At 46.8% G+C, this 27,656-nt stretch overlaps 2 protein-coding genes across 5 annotated transcripts in view; one reads left to right on the top strand and one right to left on the bottom strand.

Annotated features, from left to right (window-relative positions):
• WIPF3 (WAS/WASL interacting protein family member 3) overlaps positions 1-10,634 on the top strand; it is a 69,961-nt gene extending 59,327 nt beyond the window's left edge. The window contains 2 exon segments of the mRNA XM_072964739.1: positions 6,200-6,276; positions 6,635-10,634. Of these exon segments, the coding sequence (XP_072820840.1) occupies positions 6,200-6,276; positions 6,635-6,658 (101 nt within the window). The 3' untranslated portion in view covers positions 6,659-10,634.
• A 1,214-nt stretch (positions 10,635-11,848) lies between these two features.
• SCRN1 (secernin 1) overlaps positions 11,849-27,656 on the bottom strand; it is a 55,050-nt gene continuing 39,242 nt past the window's right edge. For all 4 annotated transcript variants that reach the window (XM_072964735.1, XM_072964738.1, XM_072964736.1 and 1 more), the window contains 3 exons: positions 26,136-26,301; positions 18,005-18,185; positions 11,849-15,822 (listed from right to left, as the gene is read on the bottom strand). In XM_072964735.1, coding sequence (XP_072820836.1) covers positions 15,664-15,822; positions 18,005-18,185; positions 26,136-26,301 — 506 coding nt within the window. In that variant the 3' untranslated portion in view covers positions 11,849-15,663. The remainder of the gene's footprint in view (positions 15,823-18,004; positions 18,186-26,135; positions 26,302-27,656) is intronic.

Here is a 27,656-nt window from a genome sequence, read left to right as displayed (position 1 = left end):
TTACAGCTTTCCTCTTGTATTTCCTTCGTTGACCTGGTAACCCACGATTCGAGTCCTTCATGGTCGGGGAGACAGCGTTGGTTCTGTCAGATGATGTGTTTTCACGCTCTTTTGTAGCGGTTCTGGGGCTCTGTCTCCTCCAGCCTGCTTGCTTTCTCTCTGTTCTCCCGATGCACAAACAGCACACAGATACCCTAAGGCTTAGCTCATCCCGGTGCCATCTTCACTGTCTCCGCTTGGCAAGTGAGAGCCTCGTTCTTTGGTAGATGATTTTGTCCAATTTTTAAATGTTTTTAAAAGACATTAGTAAGTTAAACAGAATCACCATCTGACCCAGCAATTCCACTCCTGGGTATATCCCCAAAAGAAATGAAAACAGGTGTTCAAACAAGAGCTTATAGACAAATATTCGTAGCAGCGCTATTCCCAATAGCTGAAAGCTGGAAACAATCCACATGCCCATCAGCTGGTGAATGGATGAACAAAACGTGGAGTAGCTTTGCGATAGACTATTACTGGGCAATAAAAAGGAATGAAGTAGTGGTCCGTGCTCCGACATGGATGAACCTTGAAAACATGCTAAGTGAAAGAAGCCAGACATAAAAGCCACATATTGTAGGATTCCGTTCATATGGAATATCCCAAATAGGCAAATTCAAAGACATAGAAAGTAGATTTAGCAGTTGCCAGGGAGTATGGAGAACGGGGAGTGACTGCTAATGGGTACCAGTTTCCTTGTGGGGTGATGAAAATGTTTTGGGACTAGATAGTAGTGATGGTTGCACAACAAAGTGAAAGTACTAAATGTCATTAATGGTAAACTTTATGTTATATGTATTTTACCACAATAAAAAGAAAGTGAAAAAATTCTGTCACTAGGAAACTTTGGGGGAAAATGCCTACAAATATTTATTAACATAATGATGGTAGAAAGGTGAAGTCATCATCATATCGACAGATATTTATTGAGGCCCTTAGCTGCTGGAGATTTAGATAAATAATCCCCCTGACACACCCTTGAGAAATTCACAATTTGGTGAAGGACAGACAGGAGGAGAGACAGACACCCAGACATAATGTTTCAGTCTGGTGTTCCCAGCAAAACCATCCTCATCATGGTCAGCTCAGTGGGAAGGTGGCTGATTAGAAATTTGACTGTTTTCATCCCAACTTTTTTTTTTTTTACTTTTAATAGTGGCTAAAAAATACATAACATGAAATTTACCATCTCAACGATTTTTAAGTGTACAGTCCAATAGTGTTAAATGCATTCACGTTGTTGTGCAACCAATTTCCAGAACTTTCCACCTTGTAAAACCGAAACTCTGGACCCACTGAGCAGCTCCGTATTCTCCCCTCCCCTCAGCCCCTGGCAACCACCTTTCTGCTTTCTGGCCCTGTAGCTTTGTGAGTTTGACTGCTCCTGGTCCCTCATATAAGTAGAACCATGCAATATTTGACTTTTTGAGACTGACTTATTTCACTTAGCATAATGATGTTCTCAAGTTTCATTCATGCTACAGCGTATGTCAGAATTTCCTGCCTTTCTAAGGCCAAATAATATTCCACTGTAATTTTTTTTAACCGTATTTTGTTTATCTATTCATCCATCAGTAGACACTTGGGTGGCTTCCATCTTTTGGCTGCTGTGAACAATGCTGCTATGCATAGGAGTGTACCAGTAACTCTTTGAGACCCTGCTTTCAATTCTTTTATGTATATACCCAGAAGTGGAATTGCTGGATGATACGATAATTCCTTTTTCAATTTTCTGAGGAACTGCTATACTGTTTTCCATTTTCCATTCCTTTCAGCAGCACACAGGTGTTCCAGTTTCTCCACATCGTTGCCAACTCTTGGTATTTTCTGGCTTTGGTGTTTTGTTTGTAGCCATCTTGATGGATGTGAAGTGGTATCTCATTGTGGCCCAACTCCCTTTTTAAAGTAGAGTCATTTTACCCTTACAGCAAAACTAGCTACCGTTATTTCTATTAGCAGAGAAACTTCTCCACCGAGCACCGCAGTAACTTTAACAGTACTGGGTGGTTCGCGTTATGAAATCAAAGAGTTAGCTGTCCCAAGACCGAGAGAATCAGAAAACAGTGCCAGTGCCAGACTGCTGCTGCCTTTGTGGAGGGCCGTTGGGCAGTAAGGACCTCTGCTGGCGGGCTTATCTTGGCCACGCCTGGTCATTGCCCTCTCTATGGTCTTCCCTGATGACCGCTCCGGATGAAATAGCCGCCCTTCCTGTCCTGTCACTTGTCTTCTCTTCAGCCGTGCTGTTTTCTTCAAGGCAGATACCACCTCCTGGCACGCCGTTTATTTACCTGTCTCCTGCAGTGCAGTGCAGGGCCCTGGAGGGCAGGGACTGCATCCGTTGCTACTCACTGGTCCATCTGCAGCTCCCAGCATGGGGCCAGGCACACACACACTCGATAAACACTTGTTGAAGTAATAAGTAAGAATATCCACAAATTGCTAAAGCTCTTACAGAGGAAATGTGAAAACAGCACAAATCTTCAATAACAGGGTTAAATAAATTAGGGCAGAGCCACAGGATGGAAATCAGGTGTCTATTAAAAGAGCCCTGTTGAATATTTACTGACATGGGGAAAATGCTACACTACCTGGAGAAGTAAAAACAAAACCAAACCCAAAAAGCCAGCCTACTGAACATACACTAAATAAAACCTACATTTAACTTTAAAAAGAAATGATTTCGTGAATTTATCTGGAGACAGAGAAGTGGATCGAATAAAGAAGAGAGAAGAAGCGAGAAATACACACTCGATGGTGAAATGCTGGGTGATTTTTATTTTATTTTTATTTTCCTGATGTGTCACTGTTTTGTCCAAGTGTTCTATAATGGATATGTATTACTTTTAATGACCATTAAAACTAGTATCAAAATTCCAGATTACTGGGAGAGAGACTGTGATTAGCCCAGCCCTGTGGAGGGAAGCAAGGCCCGGGGCACACAGGGGACCCTGTACGTTCGCCACAAGCTGGGGGTGGTCGAGGGGGGAGCCACGCGTCCCTCAGACCAGCATCAGCTACAGCAGTGACAGTGAGGAAGGAGAGAGGCTGGATAGGCAATCTCGAAAGCTTAGATCTGGCAGATACTAGAACGATCATTTCCAGTGAAACCTGTCATTTCCTTTAGTTGGAGACTGTAAGGCTTCCCATGTGAGGACAGGGAAGGCCTGATGAGGGCTTGCAGCCCCGCTCCTTGGCGTGGAGCTGAAGGAACCGAGGCAGAGGTAGAGCGATCTGCCCCCAGGCACAGCTGGTGGCAAAGCCGGGCTTGAGGTGAGGGTCTCTGTTCCATGTCTCCATCCAGGAACGTCCGACGTCCCCTGCACAACACCTGCTACTCTCTGCCTAGTGCCACGTGGACTGCACCTTAGAGAGACCGAGTTGGCCCTGAGCTGAGGGTTAATCTGCTTCTCCTAGGAGCCCACCTTCTATCCCAGCCCCAGGAACTGTCCTCCGAGGCTGGCAGGAGTTGTGGGAGGCTCTGAGAGAGACCCAGCTTTGATGCCCAGCCAAGTTTGTAAATCCTCTCTGGACGTTTTCCAGGCCCTGCGGTATTTAGCCTCTTGTTGGTTGGCTACAGAATGGATTTTTTTTTTTTTTTTTGGACATGAAAATATCTCTGTGTCTGGGAAAAGGTACAAGGCTGGCTTGGTTTACAAATGGTGAAACATAAAGTTGGCAGCCAGCATGGCCCTCAGCCCTCTGCTCCTTCAGCCCAAGCACAGACTTTCATCTTTAAGCCTCAGGGTTTAGAGAAGTCGCTCACGTCTGGGCTGCTCTGCAGCCAGCACAGCCGCGTTAGTAACGAGGACGCGGCCCCATCCGTTTACCAGGAGGTGGCAGCAGCAGTCCCTCGGGCTGCTCTGTGTGCAGTAGCCGCATGTGACTGGACAGAGGAGGAGAAAGTCTTCCTTAGCACAAGTTGTGGCACCCAAAGTTTGCAAAGTTTGTTTTAGTGACTATGAAATGCTCTTCTGTGGGAAAACAGCCCAAGCAGAAGGGCTGTCCTTGTCGAATTCTAAGAGATTGTAGTGGCATCTCATAAGGGGAAAACCCCTCAAAGATATTTGGATTAAAAGTCCCCTAAGTAACCCTGTCAACTTCCGGCCACCCACAGCAGTGAAATTTCTTTTACAAGAGGCAAAGTTTTCCTTTCTGTTATGATGAAGTTGATTCTCCAGTAGCTCTGCTGTTGTTTCCAGTCATATTTATGAAAAATAGTGGGCACTGCTTACCACTGATTGCCCAGTGGTTCTCCAAGGCGGGGATTTTGCCCCCTTCCTCCCACCACCACCAGGGACATCTGGCACCATCTGGAGACATTTCTGCTGTTGATGCAAATGGTCAGGGGCATGTGCTACTGGCACGTAGTTGGGAGAGACCAGGGACGCTGTCAAACAGCCCACAGAATACAGGCAGCTCCCCGCAACAAAGAGCTATCTAGCCCCAGATGTCAGTAGAGTCAAATTAAGAAATCCTGGCCCGGAAGCAGGCTTTTCTGTAGTAGACTGGAGTTTCGTAAATCTAAGAACAGTAGTTCCAAGGCCATACTGCCACATGCAATTAGGTCAGGGGCTGTATATCAGTGTCTCTTTATTTTTCACTTGGTTATAAATCTGGCTAAAAATCTAGCAATCCCTATGTTATTTGCCCAAAAATATCTTTATCCTAGAACAAATGCACTCATTCATTTAAAAAGTATTTTAATGAACATTACAGTGCTCATTGGATTAATGTTTTGTAAGTTGTAGAGACCCTTCTGTGTGATATGTCACTTAAAAAACTGTATCTCACCGTAACAGATTCTTAAGATGACTTACATACTCACTGCAGAAAGCTTGAAAAGGATTTTTTATGAGATTTTTAAAAAACAGTAAATCCAAAAGGAATCAACTCAGTTTATTATTTACATTAATTTTTTTTAAATTTGGGGGGTAATTAGGTTTTTTAATTAATTATTTATTTATTTATGGAAGTATTGGGGATTGAACCCAGGACTTTGTGCATGTTAAACAGCAGTTCTACCACTGAGCTATACCCTCCCCCATCCAGTATATAATTTCATTTTTAGTGGATTTTTTTAAATAGATGAGGTCTCACTATTTAGACAATTTCTAGCCTGATTTTTTTCTCCTGCACTTCAAATATCATCCCACATTATTTGAGCCTTTGTAGACATTCAGTTGGCTGTGTGGTGCTCCATCATTTGGTAATAAACCCTAGATTTCTTAATCACTGTTGTTGAATACAGGTTATTACCAGCTTTTCAGTATCATAAATAATCTGTGATGAATGTTTCTGCTTTTCCCATTGCTTTGTAAGTAGCACAGCAGCCTGAATTGTTCGGAGGGCTTTGGGACATGGTTATTTAACTCCTAGTCTGTGACAAAAGCAAACAGAAAAGTCTTGTGCCAAATGCAGCAGAGAAAGAACCACAGAGACACCATTCAGACCACCTGACTCACGGGGAAAGTTCGTGAACACCTGGGAATGGGATTTAAAACTTGCCTAGACCGATTAAATCATGTATCTGCACATACACACATCCATGTAAGTAAGTGCCAAAAAGTGAAATAAACCTGGAGGGATAAACACCAAACTTTTAGCAAAGGTGACTCTGGGATAGAGAATTGGGATTAGAGAGACAGGCAGGCAGAGAGGAAGCATGTTAGGTTTTTTTCTCCTTTTGTCTGTTCTGTATTCTTTGATTCTTAATTATGAGAGTATATTCATATGTAACTTGTGTAATATTTAGACACAATATGTTTTGGAGAATGAGCTGAGTCCTCAGGGATCAGAGCCTGAGCTCTGTCAGCAGATACTTATCTTTTACTCCTTTTCTGACTCACACGGGAGAGTCTGGAGATGGCGGGGTGTCCGAAGCTATGAAGCTCTCACCTGCATTGAGATGCCAGGCCTTAATCACTTGTTCTCCTCCTAACACAGTGGATGGGACACCTCTGTATCCACGGTCTGTGACACAGAAGCAGTGGGTGGAAACACCCAGTCCAGGGCCAGGAGCCTGAGGGTTTCAGGTTGACAGGCTCACGTTACCCTTGGTTCCTTTGCTGAAACCCTACGAGCCAGGTAGCCAGAGTTTCTCCATGAAGACACAGCCAGCCCCTGGGCCAGCAGACGGTGAGATGGTTCCTGTGTCTTTCAGGCCGTACACCTGGTCCCTGGCTTCACGCCGAGGCGGCTGGGCAGAGCTCCGATGACATCAAAGGCAGAAATGCTCAGGTAACACATCCCCTGGGGCTCTGAGTGTAAACCCGGGAATCCTCCTCAGGGACCCAGAGATACTGAGGGTGTGCCTTCCCCTTAACAGTGTCAGGTGTTCCTCAGGGAAGGCCATCTAGGGGTAGCTCACGTTCACACAAGACAGCTCAGACACTGTTTTCTAACCTGGCCGGAGGCGGCATCTCTCACTGCACACAACAGGATCTCATCTTTAAAGGCCCTTTTTTTCTTTCAAAACTTGCATTCAGTCCTACCCTGGCAGCCTTGCATGCATGAGGGAAAGCTTCGGGGCCCAGCCCGGGGTGGGTCATTTGTGTACAGCCTCCTGACCCCATCTGGTAACGTTGTGTGTCCACAGTTATCTCTCAAGACCCTCCGGTGAGATGACAGATGAAGCCAATGTCCTGTGAGCCACCTGCGGTCCGGGTGGCAGGGTGGACATCCCCAGGAGAACGTATGACCTCGCCATACTCAAGCTGTAATTCACCTAATATAGAGGCTCTGAATAGAGCATTTATTTATTGTAAATATATGGTTTGCACAGGCTTTAAATCAGTATTATAGCCGACTTTAATTTGAGTAATTTAAGAAGAAAACACATCGTTTCTCCATTTTTTAAAATGCATCTTGGCGTTCATCTGTCAGTACAGATGAAAGCCCTGACCCCGCCTCCTGGTTTCCATTCCATGAGTGTAAATACGCGTGTGGGCTGGCCCTTCCTAGACTCTGAACCGTTCTTAGAAGATTCCTTAGTTTCCCAAACTCACGGTACCCACAACAGCTTCTTCTTGGCATGATTTTATATTCTCATCACACAAACTGCAAAATCAAACCTGATAATGCCTTATAAATGACGCCGCTCACGGAGAGTATGTGTCCCCACGCCCAGACAGCGCCACACGGCCTCCAGTGAACAAGATGCCACCTCGCTTCCGTCTTGCAGGACAGGGATTCTTTTGTTCCCTAATGTAAATAAAACGCAAAACAGGCGAGAGAGTGGGCTCGGCCCCTCCCATGCCACCGACCCCAAGGCCCCTTTTGTAACGAATGATCCTACAAGTAGCCAATGCTCTTACTGTTTACAGTGCCCCGCGCACCCGAGTCTCCGTGACTTTCCTCCGGTCCCTCCAAGTCCCCAGCCCCATCCTGGCAGCCAGGGTGAGGTGAGCTGTATGAAATTTCAGTATTTTCCCTGCAGGTTAGAAACCTGCATAAGTCGTTGTTAGAGTAAATTACTAATTCTATCTATCTCCGAGGTCTTTTTTGTTTTTTCTTCCCGAGTGCAGGGTTTTCGTGGAAGACAGGACACGAAAAAGTGTAGTCTGAAATGTATTGTGAAATATCTGCCTCAAATATCAGTGCCCCACCCCCACCCTTGGGAAACCTGGATCCACCCATCAGGCAAAACCTAGCTCCCCCCTGAGCTGAAGAGAACCTAACTGGTCTGAGACTCCCCCAGGCCCTGGGCTGGCAGCTCTGGCGGGGAGAGGTCTGAGTTCAGCCAGCCTTGAATATGGAACAGGACAGGACTGGCTGTGACCTGTGACCACACCTCTCTCACCCTTTTCCTCCAGCTGGCAAGGGAATGGAAGTGGGTTTTTGCTTGCTGCCTGACCCCAGATGCTCCCCATCCTTGGAGGGGAAGCTGTGACAGAGGAAGGAGAGAAAATAGAAGGAAACAGACCAATTCCTGGTCTAGGCCCAAAATAGCTGCCGATTAAAGGAAATCAAGGAGGGAGATGTGGGAAGAGCAGTGAAAAATGTTTCCTCTGAAATAACCCACTCAGTCACTCAGACCTCAAGGAGGTCATGCCTGGACCCAGCCATCCGAGAAGGGTACACTGTGAGGCGTGTTTTGGCAAAGGTGACCGCGCCCACCTAGCTGTTGTCTGGAGCCACGACTCAGATGGTGTCCTCCATCACTGTCGTGCTTTCTCATTCCAGACAGAAGCCACTGAGCAAGGTCAAGTTCCCTTCTCTGGGGAACAAATCATGCGAAGTTGTGACAGCTAAATCAATGGAATAGAAGCTTTTGCAGGCTGTCAGCTGTGGGCACAGCTGATTCATTTTATGGGTTCTGCAAGGTTCCTGAAAGATCAGAATCTTTTTATTATAACTATTTCTCCCACCCACCTCCCAGTTGTACAAAATAATTACAAGGGTTTTAATTATCATGATTAAGAAGGCCCCAGATCAAGACAGTTCCACCTTCAGTGCAGACTGCCTGCGCCGATGAGGTGTTTACACATTCGTGTTCTGCACCTCTGGGATGGAGATTAAAAATAAAACTGTTCCAGGACAGAGGGAAGGAACAAGCAGGAACCAAAAATCGAAATTAGGGAGAAATCTCAGGAACCTGGCATCACGTGTCTCCTCCAGACCCATCACTGAATTCCCGCCCTTTAACTCCCACGGTGCCGGCCTCCGGCAGGACAAAGGCATAGCCCCTGGGCCACAAACTCGGACGTAAAGACATTGAGTCACAGCGCCCCTACCATCTCGCGTATTCTGGCTGGCACTGTTGTCTGTGACCCCCAGCGTTTCCCGTGTGTTTTATATTTATGGATGTTCCCCTCTGCAGATTCATTTCTTTGTACCTAATAAACTTTAATAGGTGGAAGTGCTTCCAGTCACTTCCTTCGTGAAGCCCATCAGTGGTCACCAGCCCCCGTTGAAGCCAACCATTTTTAGCATTAGAAGGGCTGACGCAGGGCATTTACACAGGACCCAACACTCGCTTTAACATCCTGTGTTAGAAACGGGGACTTTCTTTTCGGAGCTGAAGTTGCTAACTAAACCACACAATGTTCTCCTAGCTTTTGTAGCTAACTAACCTAATGGGTATTTGGGGAAACCAAGGGGAAAACTTCCTCAAAAGCATTTTGTAAAAAGTAGGTAACACTGTATTTATTCAGTTGTATTAGTAGGAAATGGGCAGAGTAGTGCTTAGAACTTGCACTAACCTGTGCGAGAATGGAACAACTTTCAACCCAAAGTGCACTTAATACCGCCCCTCAACTTAGCAGCGCCCCCTCGAAAAGCTCCTGCATGGAGCAGTATCACCTCCACTTGCATTATCTTGTCCTCAAGTGCCCTCTTTAGAACGTGGTGCGGGGGAGAGAAGGTTTACCTGATACGTATAAGTTGGCTTAAGGGGAAACATGAGTCTGAACCTCTGTTCTCCTAGTACCTGGGCAAGCCCTTAACCCTTGGGTCACAACAGGCCCAGGCATCAGCGCACATGCACATGCACACACACGGACACTCCAGGGTATGAGCAGTTTGCTTATTACATGTGCAGTCACACACACAGCTCTCGCTGGCTGCACCCCAGGCACTCCATTCAGATGTTGGCTGAGCTGCTCAGATCACTAGCTCTGCTGCTGGGGAAGAAGGAGAGAGCGGTCATTAAAATTCATAGATGCTCTTGAAATAAATCTCATCTAGAAACTAATTTCAAAGTTAGCTGCTTCACACTTTGCATCTGAATTAGTTAAGGACAGACTTGTTTTATCTGCTGTCTTGTGAGTGGAGGCACAGATAAACTCTTTGACGACCAAAACGGCCCATCTGAGTGGAGAAGAAAAGCAATGGCCCAAGATAACCGGCAAAGTAGATGGTGAACTTTAAAGCCATTGACTGCAGAGGCTGGTGAAGCGGCCGTGGTTTTAGGCACCCCTGAAGGGGTTTCGTGTGGCAGAGGTGGTGCCTAGAGGTGAGGGGAGCAACTTGACGGGAGGCTGTAGACTCCAGAAGCAAGTTCCAAATTCTCAGACCACGCTCCAGGAGGTTGTGGCATCCATCCTTCACGTACCTGTTCTGTTATGGATTGAACTGTGTCCTCCAAAAATGCACACGCTGAAGTCCTAACCTCATACTTCAGTAATCTTACAGGGAATAGTTGTTGCAAATGTAAGTTGAGATGCGGTCCTACCAAAGGAGGGTGGACCCCTAATCCAGTATGACTGGTGTCCTTATAAAAAGGGGGAATTTGGACACAGACACATACACAAGGAGGATGCTATATGAAGATGAAGAGAGAGTTCAGGGTGATGCTCCTACAAGCCAAGAAAAGCTGAAGATTGCCAGCAAACCATCAGACGCCAGGTGAGAGGCATGGGACAGAGACTCCCTCCCAGAGCTGAGAAGGAACCAATCCTGCCAACACCTTGATCTGGGACTTCTACCCTCCAGAATGGCAAGATAATAAATTTCTGTTGTTTAAGCCTCCCAGTTTGTGGTCCTCTGTTACGGCAGCCCTAGCAAAGGAATGAATACACTCTCTGTCACCCTGGGGCTTTGTAGGAGTTTGTTTATGAAAAAAAGAGCTGAGAATAAAGTTTAAACAGTCAACTGTTCCTTGCCATGTAAACGGACCATCATCTACTCTGACCTTGACATAGCTCACTTGTTGCCAGTGATGACTTGTTGCCAGTGATGAAGTCCAATTTTCATGAACAAAATATTCAGTTGCATTTTGCCTGTCATTGGAGACAAAATCATGGAAGCAAGCTGGCCTTTCTCCCCACAAGAGTGGGGAGAGCTGGCTTTTTTCTTAAGTGGCATCCTTTCCTCTAGTGGAGCTGCTGTGGCTTTAAAATGAAGATGCCTGGACATCCATGGCACCAACCAACCTGTGATTTTTTAAATTTGGTAAAATACACATAACATAAAATCTGCCATCTTAACCATTTTTAAGTGTACAGGTCAGTTGTTTCAAGTACGTTCAGAGTGTCGTGTGGCCAGTCTCCAGAACTCTCTTATCATCTTGCAAAACTTAAACTCTATAACGCTTTAACAATAACTCCCAGTTCCCCTCTCCCCCAGCCCACGGCAACCACCATTCTACCTTCTAGCCCTATGAGACCGACTGCTCTCGGTACCCCGTAAACGTGGAATCATGTAATGTTTGACTTGTTGAGAGTGGTTTGTTTCACTTAGCATAATGTCCTCGAGGTTCACCCATGTTGTAGCATGTGTCAGAATTCCCTTCCTTTTTAGGGCAGGATATTCCATTGCTTGGGTGTACTACATTTTGTTCTTCCATTCGTTCATTGTTGGATACTTGGATTGCTTCTACCTTTTGGCTATTGTGAATAATGCTGCTATGAACATGGGTGTGAAAACATCTCTTGGAGACTCTGCCTTCAGTTCTTTTGTGTATATACTCAGAAGTAAAATTGCTGGATATATGCTAATTCTATTTTTAATTTTTTGAGGAATCTCTATACTGATTTCCATATCAGCTGCACCATTTTATATTCCCACTAACAGTGCACAAGGGTTACAATTTCTTCACATCCTCACCAACACTTATTTTCTAGTTGTTTTTTTTTTTCTAATAATGACCATCCTGATGAGTGTGAGGTGGCAGCCCGTGGTTTTGTGTTTGTTTTTAAAGAGTGAATTCATCCACTGAATGGATAAATGGAGGAAACGCTGAACTGACTGGCTTTTCCAAAGATTCCAGTCAGAAGATATATGCCCTTTTACACACACTTTCTAAGTTTTGACCAGTGCCCATTTATTCATGAAACACAAGATAGAAGAGGCCATGGGACATTAATTTTGGGTTTTTTTTTTATTGTATGCTTGATGTATTTAGAGACAATTCCAAAGGCAAGCACTGGATGGGGAAGTTATCTGGTTTGTAGGTATTTGTACAAAAGTCTGTTAAGACTGCGTGGTCAGTTCCCACCGCAGGAAACAGAAAGGTTTTCCTTTCTATTATTCCCTGCCCATAGCATTTTCCAGCTTGCACATTTAACCTCTCACAACATGGCTGCAAACATGTACGTATTTATTCATCCCCATGAGAAATCGGCATGGGACACCTCGGGATGTTTGGACTGTCAGATAAAGCACATTTGATACAAACCAGAGGAGAGGAGCTGGGACTTCGGACCATGTGGAACAAAATGCCAGGGCTACAGAGACACACAGGCAGAGCTGGGACAGCATGTGCACGTGACCTGCCATTCTTCCCTCTCCAAAGGGGACTGGCCAGCTCGGTGGGTCTCCCTCCCTCTTTCCTCCCTGCGCTTCCTCCCTAAATCCCTAAAGCCCAGAGCTCAGCTAAAGACCTTCCCCATCAATGTCCCGACTGCTCTTCAATCAAGGATGCAGTAAGTGGTTTCATAACTGACACGCAGGTCCCACCTGGCTTTCCTGCTGGGCCAGACAGAGCTATGTAACACCTGTACCCATGTGGGATGACATCGGGGAGGAAAGTAGCTTGCTTGGTTGATCATTATTTTTCACATCTAATAATTCACCCAATAGTGAAGAAACTTCCCTGTTAATATCTAATAGGCATACACCTGCTCGGTTAGACAGCTCATAAGAAAGACTCATTCTAATAATAACACTGTCTTATGTTATTGGGCACTAAAGAAATCACCGTAATTTCAAGTATACCCTTATTCTACCTAAAATTCCAAACCACGTCCAAAAATGAGAGTACTACTTCCGCTCTGCTAATTTACTTTTACTGGAGCCCCCGCCCCTCCTCAGAGGATGAGCGCTGTCTTCATCTGTGGTAAACCCCATCCATCTACTAGACAAGACTAGCTAGCTTCTGTTTGGTTATAGGGCGCAGGGGTAGGGGAGAGATTCTGTCCTTAATGGCTATGTCTTCTTTCTGCACAAGGCATGCATGGTCCCCTTCCCCTCCCCCAAGTCTTAATGGATACACAAATGCAATTTTTAGGAAGCTACTTACATATTGACCTTTACACATTATTTTCATAGTTCATCTTGAATATTCACTTTCCCCATACTGCCTTTAGAAAAGCAATCCCTGGTCAAGAAATTATCTATGTAATGATAAGCATTTGTCAAAAGCAGAGCCTGTTAGGAGCATTTAAAAACAAACAGCAGGCTCAAAATCCAACTACGTACTGCAAGCCGTTAGTGTAAGTCACTAGAAGTGAGTGCACCCACACCAGCAGATTCCTCCTCCTCTTCTTGTCTTTCCCCACGCATCCCAATGCACAGACTCTGTTCGTTGCTATTACTGGGGGTTTAACTGTACATAGACCATTTAACATCTGCCAGGCTGTGGCACAGAAGGGCTGCCGCGCCCCCTAGTGGTAAGATGGTGGCATCACAATTGTGGTGTATAGCAGTAGCCAAGACATCTAATTGGAGTTGGCCCATCTCTGGGGTTGCTGGAGTAAGATCAACGTCCCTAACAGGAGTAGCCATTATGTTTCCCACCGCAAGGTGGCTGGGTAATGGCGTAAGGCTGGCTGGGTTATCCATGACCTTTGTTTGGCCCATAATAATGAAAGCAGGCCTCTATGTAATCTATTTCACTAGTCTCCTTCTGCTCAAACCCCTAATCACCTTGGGTATCTCAGACATGCCAGGTCTGATGAAACGTTTCCACAATAGGTTAATAGGTGCGGGTGAGACCGCATGGTGAAATTTTAGAGTGGCTTTCTGCATCACCTCGTTTTAAATAGCCCCTCAGCAGGCAGGCTTCGAAGGGGATGAGGAACCTACGTCATTCTCAAGCCTCACCCTTCCTGCCCAGCAGCTACAGAAAGACGCTCTCAGAATGGCCACACCACCTAAGAAGAGACCCTAAACTCAGCCACAGTGAGAGCCCAGGCCAAAGCCCGACAGTCCTCGGCAAGCGCAAGCCCAGTGCGTGGCTGCTGCCGGAAACTGTCAGCTCCAATGGTCCTCCCATCTCTCACCGCCTGTAGTGAGTGGTTTTACATACAGAATGTGCAGCACTGCTGGGCAAAAACTCACGGTGCTCTGATGCTGACACCTTTACAGGCAAGTTGGTGGGAAAAAAGATCTGTTCTAATAAAACCTGTGACCCTGCTCCCCGCCAGTGTCTGATTCTGTGTATGGGGCCCAAGGCCCTCTCAGCTCTCATGGCCGATGATCCACTGCAGCTGAGGAGTCACTAAGTCACTTCCAAGACCACGGACACTCATAGTATTTCCATCTGCAAATGCCTACCAGTGATGAAGAGGAGCAGGCCCAGATGGTACAGGTGAGGCCAGAGTAACTAAACCCCTGTCCTCCCAGTAGCTGGTGTGTTAACACACACTTCTATTCATCATCTCTGCCCCTTTCCACGTCCAGAGCCGTTGAGAGTTTCAATAGCTGGAGATAAGCCCCAACACTGCCGCCACCTGCCCACTTCAGATACTGGGGCATTGGGGCATGAGAAATAAAGGGAGGGACCAGCGAAAGCCAGCTGCTTCCTCCACAGGCTGGGCAGAGAGGGCGGGGGAGGGACAGTCACCCGGGGGAGAAATGCTTCCCCATCCATCTGTCCCCTTCCTGCCCTCTGTCTTCCCCAGGCTGAGCCCATCTGGTCTTCCCTGCACGCCTTTCTGGGCTCTGCTGGTAAGTCAAATCCTCCATGCGCACCCAACATGGGAAACAAATCAGTTTAATTAAAGTCTCTGCTGAGATAATGGAGTGGCTGCTCGGATTCCAGCTACTTAACTGGAATCTAAACAGTTGAGAGCTTCTCCCTTTCTTTCCTTCATTAGCTAAGAAACTCGCAGCTTTGTGGGGTGGAACTCTGCCATAGGGCCATGTAATGAATCCTAACTAGATGGCAGTCACCAGCCCCAGCATCACTGGTACACAGCCGCACCCGTGTGGCGGGGAAGCCATCGTGCAGGGACAGCTAGTGCCTCCTTGGAGATGCACGCGTGATTTAGGGACAGTGCCAGCAAGGCTGCCTCTGGATCTGTAAAGCAGGCAGGGTCCTGTGACACAGGTGACCAGCTCTCCCACACGTGGAAGCAGCACTGCCCATAGAGGCCAGGTTCATTTGGATCCCGGGAACCGGGATGGAGCCGGGGCTGGAGCTGAGCAACCCCAATCCCTTCCCACTTGTTCCGTCTCTCAAAAGACACAGCTGGAGACAATCTGCCTCGGAGGCCTGCACTCAAAGTGAGGGAGGCCAGGGAGCCTCCTTCCCGCACACACACAAGAGCCCTGGGCAAGACCAAGAAATGCCTCTTGTTAATCTGAAAGAAACCTCTACTGAGAGGAGTAGGACTTCAAAAGATTTTGCTTTTCCCACAAACCTGGCACAGTGGAGCCTGACTTTCAAGGTTTGATGGACTTAAGTCCTCCTGTGAAAAGGCTAATGTGTCCATTGTCACTGAAATACAATAATAGCAGCTAAAATCCACAATGAGTCATACAGTCAAACAACAGGCAAGCGGGATACAAGTTACACTGCAGAGGAAGGGGGCGCTTCGAGATTCAGGGCAGAACACAAGTTAACAGTGCGACTTTAACACATCTGAACGTTCTCATTTCACTCCGACGGGAGAGTGGTTTGTTTTGCTGGTAATTTAGTAAGGTGGGAAGTTTTAAATAAGAAGGGGAAAGGGAATGCTTACTTCACTTAAAGAACTTAATCTCCGTGTCAACACAGTCATAGAAGAGATCCCCCACTTCAGTGGGGTCCAGGGGTTCGGAGCTGGTCAGGATTTCTTCCATGGCTTCCAGGCCTTGCTTCTCCAGTTCCAGCATCGTCTTCCTCAGCTTCTGGCCTTGCTCCTGAGGGAGGACAAAAACAGTGGGAGTCACTGCAATGGACACCGAAAGGGCCTAAGGGCCCATCCGCCCCATTCCATCTGTCTCCTATGGGACTGCCATAGCTATGGTTCTAAACGCCAGTGTGGTGATGTCACGGCTCTGCTCGGAATACTTACACAGCTCCCACCGCCTTGAGGATAAAATCCGGGCTCCTGAGGGGCATTCGGGAAAGGCTCTTTGTCATACAAGGCTCTTGCTTGCCTCACCTCTGGCCCTGCCCCCACATCTCCTTTCTCCTCAGCCAGACCCAGCTAGCTGCCGTCCTCCGACCCTCCAGACTCTCATCACCGCACGGCCACCCGGCTCGCCCTCAGCACTCGGTCAGCCTGTGCCCATCTTCGGGCCTCTCTCAGCACCCTTCCTCTGCGCTCCCACAGCCCGTGCCTTTCCTTCTGCCATGGCTGTTCTCGTCCTGTCTTGTGAGGGTCTGTCTCCTTGCCTGTGCCCCAGTTAGACCACCACCGCTTGGGAGTGAGAACTGGGTTTGTCTCTATCCTGCAACGCCTGGGACAGAGGAGGCACTCCCAGTAAATGTTGGTGGAAGGAGTAAGTGGATCAGTGAATAAATGGCATGTCTAGCACCGATGGACTTTTTTTTCTGAGGTGTGAGAGCTCTTCTTCCAAGTGGGAATCACTCATTTACAGAGGATGACAGTGAAAAGCTTTCATTTGTCCAACTAGTCCCAGAACGGAGGCGCTGCTGGCACCACCCCTCCCCTTCTTCCTACTGCTGCCTTAACTCAAACCGCCGCTCATTTCTAAATTTCAGAGTCCATCCAGATTCGTCAGTCTCATCTCTTTGAGATTTTCCGTAGGACACCTCAGAGCACACGGCCCTTTCTACCTCTGCCTTCAGTTGCTAAACATCCACAAAATCGTGCACCGCTGAGTGACATTTTCACTCTACTCGGGCTTAGTGTTGTCCACCTAGAAAGCAAGCGCCGTCAGGAACCAGCGGGCACAGCCCGGGACAAAAGTCTGTGTAGTGCGGCGGCGGCATTCATAGATCCAGGGAAACGTGTGGCAGGCAGGACAGGTATGAAGTGACTGTGCGACTTTTACATGTCAAAACAGTTGCCTCTGTGGCACAGAGAGCAAGTTCTGGAAATAGGGAGACTCCCTCTCCCCGAGGTACGTTCTGAATTCATTTGGATCTACTGTGTTAACCCTACCTTCTCTGTATCCTTTTTAGAGAGTCCAGGCAGCTGGATGTAAGAAAATAATAAGCTCACCTGGTCCACACAAAACGCGTGCACCAGTCTACCTAAAAGATGTCCCTTTCTTCAGGACAAACTGGACCTTTACAAGCCATTAAATACGTGCTTCCTTCTTCCTTCAGCAAAATAGAGACCTGGATTTTATATGAAAGCCCATCGCTACTGGCTGCCGTGGGCATATACGGAGCACCGCTCTTGTCTGAACCGATGTCTTGTAACTTTATTAACCAAAGGGTGGGCGAGGGAGGGTTGCACTTAGAAGAGTAACTATTTTAAAACTAGGAACTATTTTAAAAAACTTTTTTGTGTGAAAAAAATACGTACAGAACATGAACTTAATCATTTTAACCATTTTTAAGTGCATGCTTCAGTGGCATGAGTATATTTACATGGCTGTGCAACCATCGCCACCATCCATCTCCAGAACTCTTTTGAAGAATCACTTTTTTAAAAAAACAACATACAAGGGGTGCATATACCTCAATGATAGAGCGCATGCTTAGCATGCACGAGGTCCTGGGTTCAATCCCCAGTACCTCCACTAAAAAAAAAAAATATGATTATGATTGCATCTTTACATAGTGCTGCCATCATGTATAACTTTTTTACCTCCAAAAGCATGCAAAGAATTTTTGACTGCAGAAAAGCAGTTCCCCTGACTAGGACTGCACATTTCTGTTATTCCTGGGTAAACAGCAAATGAAAGAGAAATATTCAAGCCCACTGAGTTCCAGAAAAGCGTCCAAAGCGGAGGCTTTGTTTCTCTGGGTCTCAAGAGGCTGGTGGACCATTAACACCAGCGTTCTAGGAAGGGCCTCGGGACCTGGGCTTCTGGGAGCAGACTTGCTGGAGAGGAGGGAAATGAGCTTGTTAACCTGCCTCCTTCCCTGCGACCTCGCCCCCTCGGGGTGCACCGCCAGGCTCACCTCGTCGCTCTCCAGGACGGCGCGCGCCCACTCGTGGGCCTTGTACAGCTCGTGCCGGCGGTCCGCCTTCTCCTGGAACCGAGGCTCCTTCTTGGCAGGGTCATCGTCCCCAAAACAGGGAGACTGTGCTTTGGGGACAAGTTTTACATCCTCGACAAAGATGAAAGGCTTGAATATGGACCTGGCGAGAAAGGAAAGGTGCTTCAGCCGGACTGAGAGCGGGGCTTGCGGACACCAGAGGCTGAGCCCTCGTTCTGCCAGCACTCCCCGGGCCAGCTCATGGAGCGCGGTGGGCGCATGCCAAGAGAGACACAACTGCCTATTTCAGTGACTATTTCAGTAAAATGAATCGCCATTTATGAGCTGCAAATTCTATTTACAGCGAGAGACAACAAAACAGACTGGCTTTGTTCCAGGAAGGCCATTTGAGAGCCCCTTTCAGTTACATACAGTAAGGCAAATAGACACACAGTGTTCTGAGGAAAGGGTGCCAGGGTCCATCAGGCTGAGCTGGTCTTTCTCTACCATGGTCTATGGAAAGGGGCTTCCTGGAAAGGAGGGCTCTGAGACCCACTCTTTTTTTTAGGTTCTACCTTATTTGAAAATGTTTAGGGTATCTCTGAAAGACTTAGGGAGGATACAGATTTAAAACAAAAAAATCCCAGGGGCCCCAGAGAGGGCACACCACAGAAGTCTGGTCGTGTGAGAGGGGAGCGAGGGCATAGAGGTGGCTAGTGCAAGAACCCTCCGATGCAGCTCTTTCGGCACGAGGAGGTGTCTTAGGGAACAGGGCTGTGCGTGTGAGTGTGTGTGCGTGTGCGCGTGTACCTGTGCACACCTGGGCACATGTCAGCATACCCCCTAGACGTACACACCCCTCTAAACAGCCTAAGGAACTGCTTCCTGGGATCCCAGGCCAATATAGCTGAATGTATGTAACACTCAGGAGAGAGCCTTACTGGCCCCGCTCTGCACCCAGAAAGAACGCAGCTGGATCAAAGTGCTCTGGGCAGATCACAGGCGCCTCTGGGCCCCGCGGGTGGCCTGCTTTCCATCACACCCCAGGGGGCACCTGCAATAACAACTGGACAGAATGAGACACACAACCACATCCCGTGTGTATGGGTCGGATTTTGGCTATTTTCTCTCCTCTTAACTGGGGCACCTTGGCTCATTCTGTGCCTCCAGTGGGTTAGAAGTGAGCTGGGATGTTGACTGTCTCAGCCCCAAGGTGCCTGGGCTAACGCGCCCAGAGCAGCCTGGCCAGTGTGCCTTGCAACCATTTTCACATCTGCCATTGTCTGAAAAGAACTGGGAACCCATGACCCCTGTACCCACTGTGTCCTCTGACTCGAGGCATCAGCATCACCCTCAGGACCCACCCCCATCCTGCTGAAAAGAAGCTGCATGTTAACAAGGTCCCTGGGGGATTCATGATATCCAAGTCCAAGGAGCACGACCGGAGACACGGTGATGAGGAGTGACCTCTAAGGTTAGTTCCCTGAGGTTGTCAAGGAAAGGGGGCTCAAGTGAGAAAGAAAGACCCTGATCACAGCACGCAAGGTCGTGTGCTGAATACTGAACGCGGTGAGACCTTTGTACCCCAAGCTGGCGAAGTGGTGGCACTGGTTAAGGATAAGTGCTGTTCTCACAGGTGACGCAAACACACACAGGAGGCTGGGCCCATGCCGGGTCCCATCCGCCAGGATGCACAAGGCTCAGGCAGGTGGCCTGGACCTAATTCCTGTTCTCCTGTTTTCCACCGGCCTCAGGACACGGGTGATGTTCACTTGCGTGACTGATGCTACCCTGCACAAGCCCCTGCGCCCCACCCCTTTTCTCTACCCCTCAAAAGCCCACGTGGGAGTGACATTTTCATCAGGAAACTTGTCATTTAATTTCAGGAACGTCAGTGCTTTACTTACTGGGTGACTCACAACCATGCTGATTCTGGCCTCGTGGGGGAGAACCGTGGCCCTGGGGGGCCCCAAGGGGATTGCTGACCTACTATCCCGGGTCTGTCTGCCTCACGACAGCGGGGACAGGGAACGGGGCTGGGAGTCAGGATGGGGGTGCATGTGCCCTCCTCACCTCTGACCAACCGTGGGGCACGTCATCTTCCCTCTCCGTCTCTCACCTGGCTGACACAATCTCTAGCATCCCTTTCAGCTTCTAAAGCTGCTGGGTTATTCCCATTTCTATGTCATGTGGCCTGTGGACTTGGGACTCTGACTCCACGAAGTTCATGCTGAGCAGTCGTGGTCTTCTGCACCCAATACACAGATAACAGCACAATAAAAACTCAGAGCACTCTATCACACTCGTTGGAATGTGGAGGTTAGTTTAACATCAGTGAGCATGTCTGATGGGGTTTCTAAGACAGGAGGGACCAGATGTTTATCCCTCTCATCTATCCATTTTAACCTGAAAAAATAAATAAATAATAAATATGATCAGGTTCCCACAATATTCTAAAACAGCCAAAGCTTTCCAAGAAATTTTTTTTCCAAAGTCTATAAGGAGTTGCTGAAAACATGAAGCGTAGATTTGTCAGGTGGTAAGGGAGATTTTTTTTTTGAGGTTGAATAAATAAAAATTACTGCCAATAATAAACTGCAATAATACCTGTATGCCAGGATGTAGGAATTATGTATAATTCAGTCTTGATAGTTTGTGTCTGCATATCTGGAAAAGGGCAATGAGGATAACTCAGGGGTTTCCAAATGTTCTGATTTCTTGCTGATCCTTACAGAAAATCGCATTAAAAATCCAAATAGGAGAGAAGATACTCTGACATTTCCCCACCCTTGAACCTCAGATGGTAGCTTCTCAAATGCCCCTCGAATGAATGTATGCTCATGAATGGCCCAGAGAGATGAAATGACTTGACCAAGGTCACATGCCCAGCTAGTGGCAAAGTGGAGCTGCCATCTGGGTCATGACCCACTCCCCACACACCCAGCCAGGGCGGGGCCCACTTCATCACCCACGTGGAGTCCCCCACCCCAAGGATGGCCGAAGGGATGCAGCTGAGGGGGCTCTGGTAAGCTAATTCTGCTCTGTCCTCAGAGCCGCCTCTCAGACTGACCTTCAGAGAAGTCTCCTAACCCAGAGCTGGCTCTGGTCACCCACCCCCTCCACGGCGTGTGTAACCTGAATACAGGATGATAGGCCCCAAAGGGGAAATGCTTCCAACCGCAGAGTCAGCCCAGCAGCTCATTAACAAAGAGATTTAAATGTGGCTGAGCTCTGAGAAAGGGATCCTCATGAAGGGCAGTTCAAGAGGAAGCCATGAGCATCACTGAAGGAATCGACGTGACTGCACCCGTCAGTGCTCCTTGAGACAAATCCAAGGCCCAAGGCACGCAGCCTGATGACACAAAGCCAGCCCGGCTTGCAAGGTCTGTCTGAGTCTACAGGATTTCACCTTGAGTGACACTTTGAGCCACAGCCAAGAAACGTGCTTCACTGGAGGCATCTTTGCCTTACCGGTCCTTTTTCTCTTTCTTAAACCTTGTGATGGACAGACTAAGCCAGTGTTTAAAAAAAACCTGTTTTCCTCTCATTTGTTTCTTCCTTGGGAAGGAAAACAAAATTATCATGAAAGTCTCTAACATTTTATAGTATATCATAATTTTCAAAGTGCTTTCATGGTATTTCACTCATTCATTCATTCATTCAATCTGTGAATAGTGCTGAGTACCAGATGCTATTCTAGGTACTGGGGATACAGCAAAGAACAAGGCAGGGCAAAAACTTCCGTCCCATTTTACAGATGAGGCAACTGAGACTCACAGGAGCTAAGTGCTTTGCTCAAAAGCACATTCCTAATATGTGCCGGATGTAGAAGTAAATTCAGATCTTCTAAATGTAATGTCTCTTTCTCCCTACTACCTCTCACTCGTAAATCCTTCTGTGGGTTTTTAAATATATATACACATGATGCTACTGCAGAAAAAAAAATGCTTTTTGTGCTTTGGGGTTTGGAATTTTAGTATCCACGGCTGGCACAGGAGGAGCAGCACAGAGGCTCCTGCTCGGATGCACCTGCCCAACTTTCAACCAATCTGAAAAGAGCCCAGAAGAACCAGTTTCTCTCAAGCGCAGGTATCCCTCTGAGCGGTTCATCCGTGGGTCACCCCAGATTCACTGTGAGTCACTTTAATCATATTGCCAAAGCCGCATCTGGCTGAGAACAGAACCTATTCGGGAAGGGTGTTTCCTTTTAGAGGGAGAGAGAACTAGTGCTTTAGGAGCGTGGGACACCCTTAGAGCTGTATCCGGATACCCTGGGAAGTTGAGAAAAGTCAAAACCGTGGGGTGGGAGAGAGGAAAAAGATAGTGCTGGGAGAACTGGGAACGAAGCTGGAGGAGGTGATATCTTACACGGGGCCCTCAGCTCTGTGTCTGCCCGTGCAGGCTTGCCCCGAACCGCATTTACATCAACTACAGTGTCTAGGGCCCCTACTGTTATCGCCAATAATGAAAAGGTGCCACTTGTCACTAATACTTGAATTTACCAGATGAGACAGTCTCATCTGCTGCAGTGTAGCCTCTCAAGCGTAGTACACTGGGAGAAGAGAAACGAACACACACACACACATATACACACACCCCATGTCCCTTGCATCTCCCCAGCTCCTTGCCATTACAGTGGATCGAACACCCTGTTTTCCTAGAACTTCCTCCCTATTTTCTGTTTCCCAGGCTGAAGTACACACCCTAACGATTAAAGAAATGAGTCAGGAAATAGCCTTCTAATACTTAAAATGGAAGAATGTTTAATGCTCTCCCCTTCTTGGTTTACCCATCCAGCATCTTGAGTATCTGTGTGTTTTCTCAGATGCGGGGGCCTCTCAGTGACGTGCTGGTTTGACAACCATATCTCTGAAAACAAAAAGCCCTAATTCACAGTGTTTGCCGATTTTGACAGTGTAAACACACCCATTGTGGCCCATTTCAAGCTACCAACATGACGTCGCTGAACACGGTTGGGAAGAGATGATGTAATCAGCTCTCGCAGGCTCCGGCACGCAGCAGCGCTCGGAAATGTCCCTGTCTCCAAATGCTAAGCTACCTCTCTGCTCTTTCCTCCCCGATTCCTCACATCAATGAAGCTTTGACAAGTACTGGCCCTCACTGAGGAAATGGCTTGCAAAGCTCAGAACCAGTGCACTACAGCCAGTGTCACTATAATGTGGATGACTGAGGCACCAGCTGACCTAACAGACCATTAATATGATGGAATTTGCCTTCTCAATAACATTAATTAAAGGTCTTTTGCACCTCCCTCTCTCTCTTTCAAACTCTGACTTTTGCATCTGCTTCCAGCTCTCAAACTTACATAGTGCCTGGTACATATGAGGAGGGAGGGAGGAGAGAAGGGAGGGACGGAGGAAGAAAAAAGGGAACGCGAGAACAAGTTATTTCAAGAAAAGGATCTATAATTAATGCAGTCAGCAAAGGGGCGAAGAAGTGCTGAAGCAGAGAGAACAGTAGTAAGCTCGTGTCCTTTGGTTTCCAGCACTAATTGGGAGGATAAATAATAGAGTCTTCTTTGATCATAATCTTTAGCAAGTCCACTGCTCTGAAACTATTTCCTGCAAACATCTCCTTAATGTTTTCAGCATTAGCAGAAGCTGGCTAAAATTTCTCTCATTTTATTACCTAAAAACCCAGGAGTAGGTTATTATGCTTCCTGCTGACAAAATACAAAATGTGAACACGCCCAATTACAAAGAAACACTGCAATGTTGAATAGGAAAAAAAAAAACAAACCTATGACAGGTCTGTAGTCACAGTAGGAAATGTAGCTCGCTTAACCATAGGCAATAAAAATGAACATCTTCTGGGAAGCCCTTAATATCCTTTAAGGTCTTTTCAATTAATTTAACCATGAATAATTTTCTTTTAAAGTTACTTGAAATTTCCACTTGAGATATTAGAAGGCTATTTTCCAGCTCATTTTTAGAATTGTGTTAGGCCGTGTACTTTAGTCTAGGAAACAGAACTGTTTCATCTTCACATGCTGACATCACAAAGCCCTGTCTTCTAAGCACAATTAGAGCAGGTGTCTGAGACTTCAGGAGCAAAGAGGGTTGGTGCAGTCATTCTTCAGTTCAACCCATGCCTTCAAAGGCTTCTGTTCCTAAAGAACAATGTCCAGATACCTTGGCAGAGCTGTCCAGATGGGCTCTAAATGCCCACGTGCATGCACCCTGTGGGCCAGCAGAGAGGGCTCACAAGAGGCTGCTGCGCCACCAGCAGGTGAGGTCAGAGCCCACAGAGTGCAGACACCAGGGAGAGGAATGACAAGCCCCTAATCTGATGGGCCAAAAAGGGGGTGTGAGGGGACCATGGAACCAAGAACAGGGGGATAAAATCAAGAGAAAGCAGCTGGAGTCAAACAAGAGGCATGTCATGAAAGGTTGTCTAGATTAGTGCTGAGCGGTTAAGGCTCATCAAGAGAAGTAGCACACTGGGCTTGTGTACTGGGATGTGTGTACTGGGGTGGGGGTGGGGGGAGCTGGAGGAGGAATGGAAACTTGCATTACAAGAAGATGCATAGCTGCAACTCTGTGCCATCCTATGCTGTTTCATGCTGCTCTGCCTTTGCACATGCTGTTCCCTCGACCCAGAATGTCATTCCTGCTTTTAGCACCTAACAAACCCCTCTTCCCACAACACCCAGTGTTCAAGAGTTCTTCCTCTCTGAAGTTCCCCCTTCATTAGCTTCTTCACGCCTCCTCTTATCTTGTACACACTTTGTCTCTAGTACCCTACAAGCATAATATTTGGTACATGACAGGTGCCTAATGAGCGTTTGTTGAATGAATACATGAGTGAATGAAAACTAAGAATAGCTTATGTCAAATATAATAGTCCTGCTAGTATTGATATTGGCAATAGTGAGGCCAGAGAGTCAGGAAAGGTACTTGGCTTCTCCCTTGAGTCATCTAAGACATGGTCCCTAGCTGGGCACCATCACTGTCTTGTATTCCTGAATAAGAGGAGAATAAATATTTTTGGCTGGAAAGCTAATGAAATCAACCAGCTACAGATTCCCTAGTAGCAGAGTCCAAGGTTTGACACTCACTTAACAATGTTTGACTCAAACAATGATGACGGTTCCCAGCCAGTGGAAGACTAGAAAAATACTAGAGCCCTCCTGGAATGAGCAGTCTTCTAGAGCTTTCCAGGCTGAGGACCAGACTTACCTGACAAACTCCTAAGCCCACCTTAAAGACTCCGATACAATAGGTTTGGGTCACGACATTTGTATTTTTCAAAAATTCCCCCAAGTGATATTGATAACGAACAGATTTAGAAATCACTGGATGATTGTGTCTACGCCACCGACGATGTGATCTGCAATGTGTCTGACTGAACGTTACCCAGGAGAAGGGCTGCTGTCTGCCCGCTGGATCAGAGATCGTCTTAATAAATAATAAGTAAACCTACTATGCATTTACTTGCATTATCTCATTTAATCCTCCCCCAAAGCACATAAAAGTAGGCGCTGGTATTCTGTCCATAGTTCAGACACTGAAGCTTTGAGAGGTTAAGGAACTCACCAGCTATGAAGTGACAGAGGCGGAATTCAAAATTCTGGCAGTTCATTCTAGAGGCTGTGTTCTTAAATGCTGTGCGGTAAAACCTCTCTGCTGAAGAATGTGGGCAGAAAGCAACTCTCTAAAACACAGTGTTTTAAAGAAGAAGGCTAGTGCATTTGAAGCTGCTTCAATCTGCATTGCCCTTGGACCATTTTGTCCTCTAACTCATGGGAACTGGTTGTTCTGATCTGTCTTGGGCACTCCTGTATCTCTCTGTCTCACTGGGTCTTATCTTTACATCCCTCACAGACAGCACAATGCCTGGCCCACAATATATACTAATAAATGTTTGTTGAATTTAAACCAATCTGAGTCCATGACTGTGATGAACACTTTGTGACTAAAGCCAAGAACGTCCCTTAATCAAAGCTCTTTGTGTTGCACTGGCCACCATGAAAATGACTGAAACATTCGACTCAGCTATACAGGGGAGGTACAGGACCTCAGTGTGTGATTACTAGCAGAGCTTTCAAGGGAAGCACACACTTGCCACCTGCATGACTGTGTCTCAGACAAACCTGGAAGGATCTGGGGTCCCCGTGAAGTAGTGAATGCATGGCGAGCTTCTGTTCTGAGGCAGGACAGACACTATGCTGGCCGTGGTCAGGAAAGACTCGGAGTCAACACAGATCCCGCTGGCTTTGTCCCGCAAGATGTCAATCATAGTCTGCACAGTGATGATTTCTGTAAAAAAAAAAAAGAGAGAGGGGAGGCAAGCTGCTAACCAAAATCCATCAGCCCTTCCCTTTTGGGTAATAGAAACCCTGATATTACAGCTGGGAACAGAACTGCCCAACTACAACTGTATTTCCCAGCTTCCCTTGTAGCTGGGTGTGGCCATGTGATAGCTCCTGACCAATGGGAGATGAGAAGAAATGATGTGAGCAACCTGCCCATCACGTCCGTAAAGAGGAATGCTTGACCTTCACATTTTTCCCTCCCTTCCAGCTGGCTGGGAGATGCCAGTAAGTGGACCACAAGAGGAAGACACAGATTGAGGCAGAGCAACCCACCCCCCACCCCAGACTGTCCATCTACATCTGGACTATAACATGGGAGAGAAATCAATTTAACCCACATTATTTGGGGGTCTCTTTGTTACGGCACTTAGCAATTCCTCAACTAGCACAGCATGCAATAGAATGATATTCATAAAAAAGTATGTGCAATCTATGCAGTCCACCAGGCAAGCTCTCTGGTACGATCTTGCTGGTTAGTCAGTATTGCATTTGGAGAATGACCTCTCTGCAGTGGGGAACATACACAGAGAAGTATCTAGAATATTTAGAGCCATTAGGACTATTGTCTCTGACTTCAGATAAGCAGATTAACAAGTCTTTGACTACACAGGATTCCAGTCCTACATTTTCTCCCTCTGTTTATAATTTTATTGAACACAGTTCTTTCAGTCTGTGCTCACAAAGACCAAATCAAAGCACCACATAAGAAAAAGGTGCCTTAAACTTGACTAGCACAACTTACATCCTCTTTGTAAATCTCTGTTAATAACACATCACACCTAAAAATACTGACAGTAAGTCCCTAAGTTCTTCAACTATCCAGAGTTCAAATTTCCTCACTGTCCCATAAATGAGTTTATTGATTTAAAACAGCATTCAACAGGTTGATAATGTCTCTTAAATCTCCTTTACTCTCTGCCTCTTATTTTTCCCCTTTGCATTTTATTCGTTGAGCCATTTCTCCTGAAGTCTTCCCCACAGTCTGGACTTTGCAAGATGGACTTTGCAGATGGTGTTATTTGGTATGTGACTCCATCCTCTGTAGTTCCAGTAAATGAGCAGATAGATCCAGAGGCTTCACCAGATTTAGGCTTGACATTTTGGCAGAACTACTTCACAACTGTTACTCTGTATTTTTATCAAGCTAGGGTTTTTTTAATTAAAAATTTTTAGAGTTAGTTTTAAAATTCCATTTTAAAATGGATACTTTCCTACCTTCCTACCCAGAATATTTTAATTGAGTTCTACAGCAAAAGCTCTGAAGTGTTCTTCAGGAAAAGGTCAGCAAACTTTTTCTTA

Source organism: Vicugna pacos, chromosome 7, assembly GCF_048564905.1.
Source record: "Vicugna pacos chromosome 7, VicPac4, whole genome shotgun sequence".
Taxonomy (NCBI): domain Eukaryota; kingdom Metazoa; phylum Chordata; class Mammalia; order Artiodactyla; family Camelidae; genus Vicugna; species Vicugna pacos.
The sequence above is the reverse complement of the archived record's forward strand: the minus strand, read 5'-3'. Positions and strand labels throughout refer to the sequence as shown.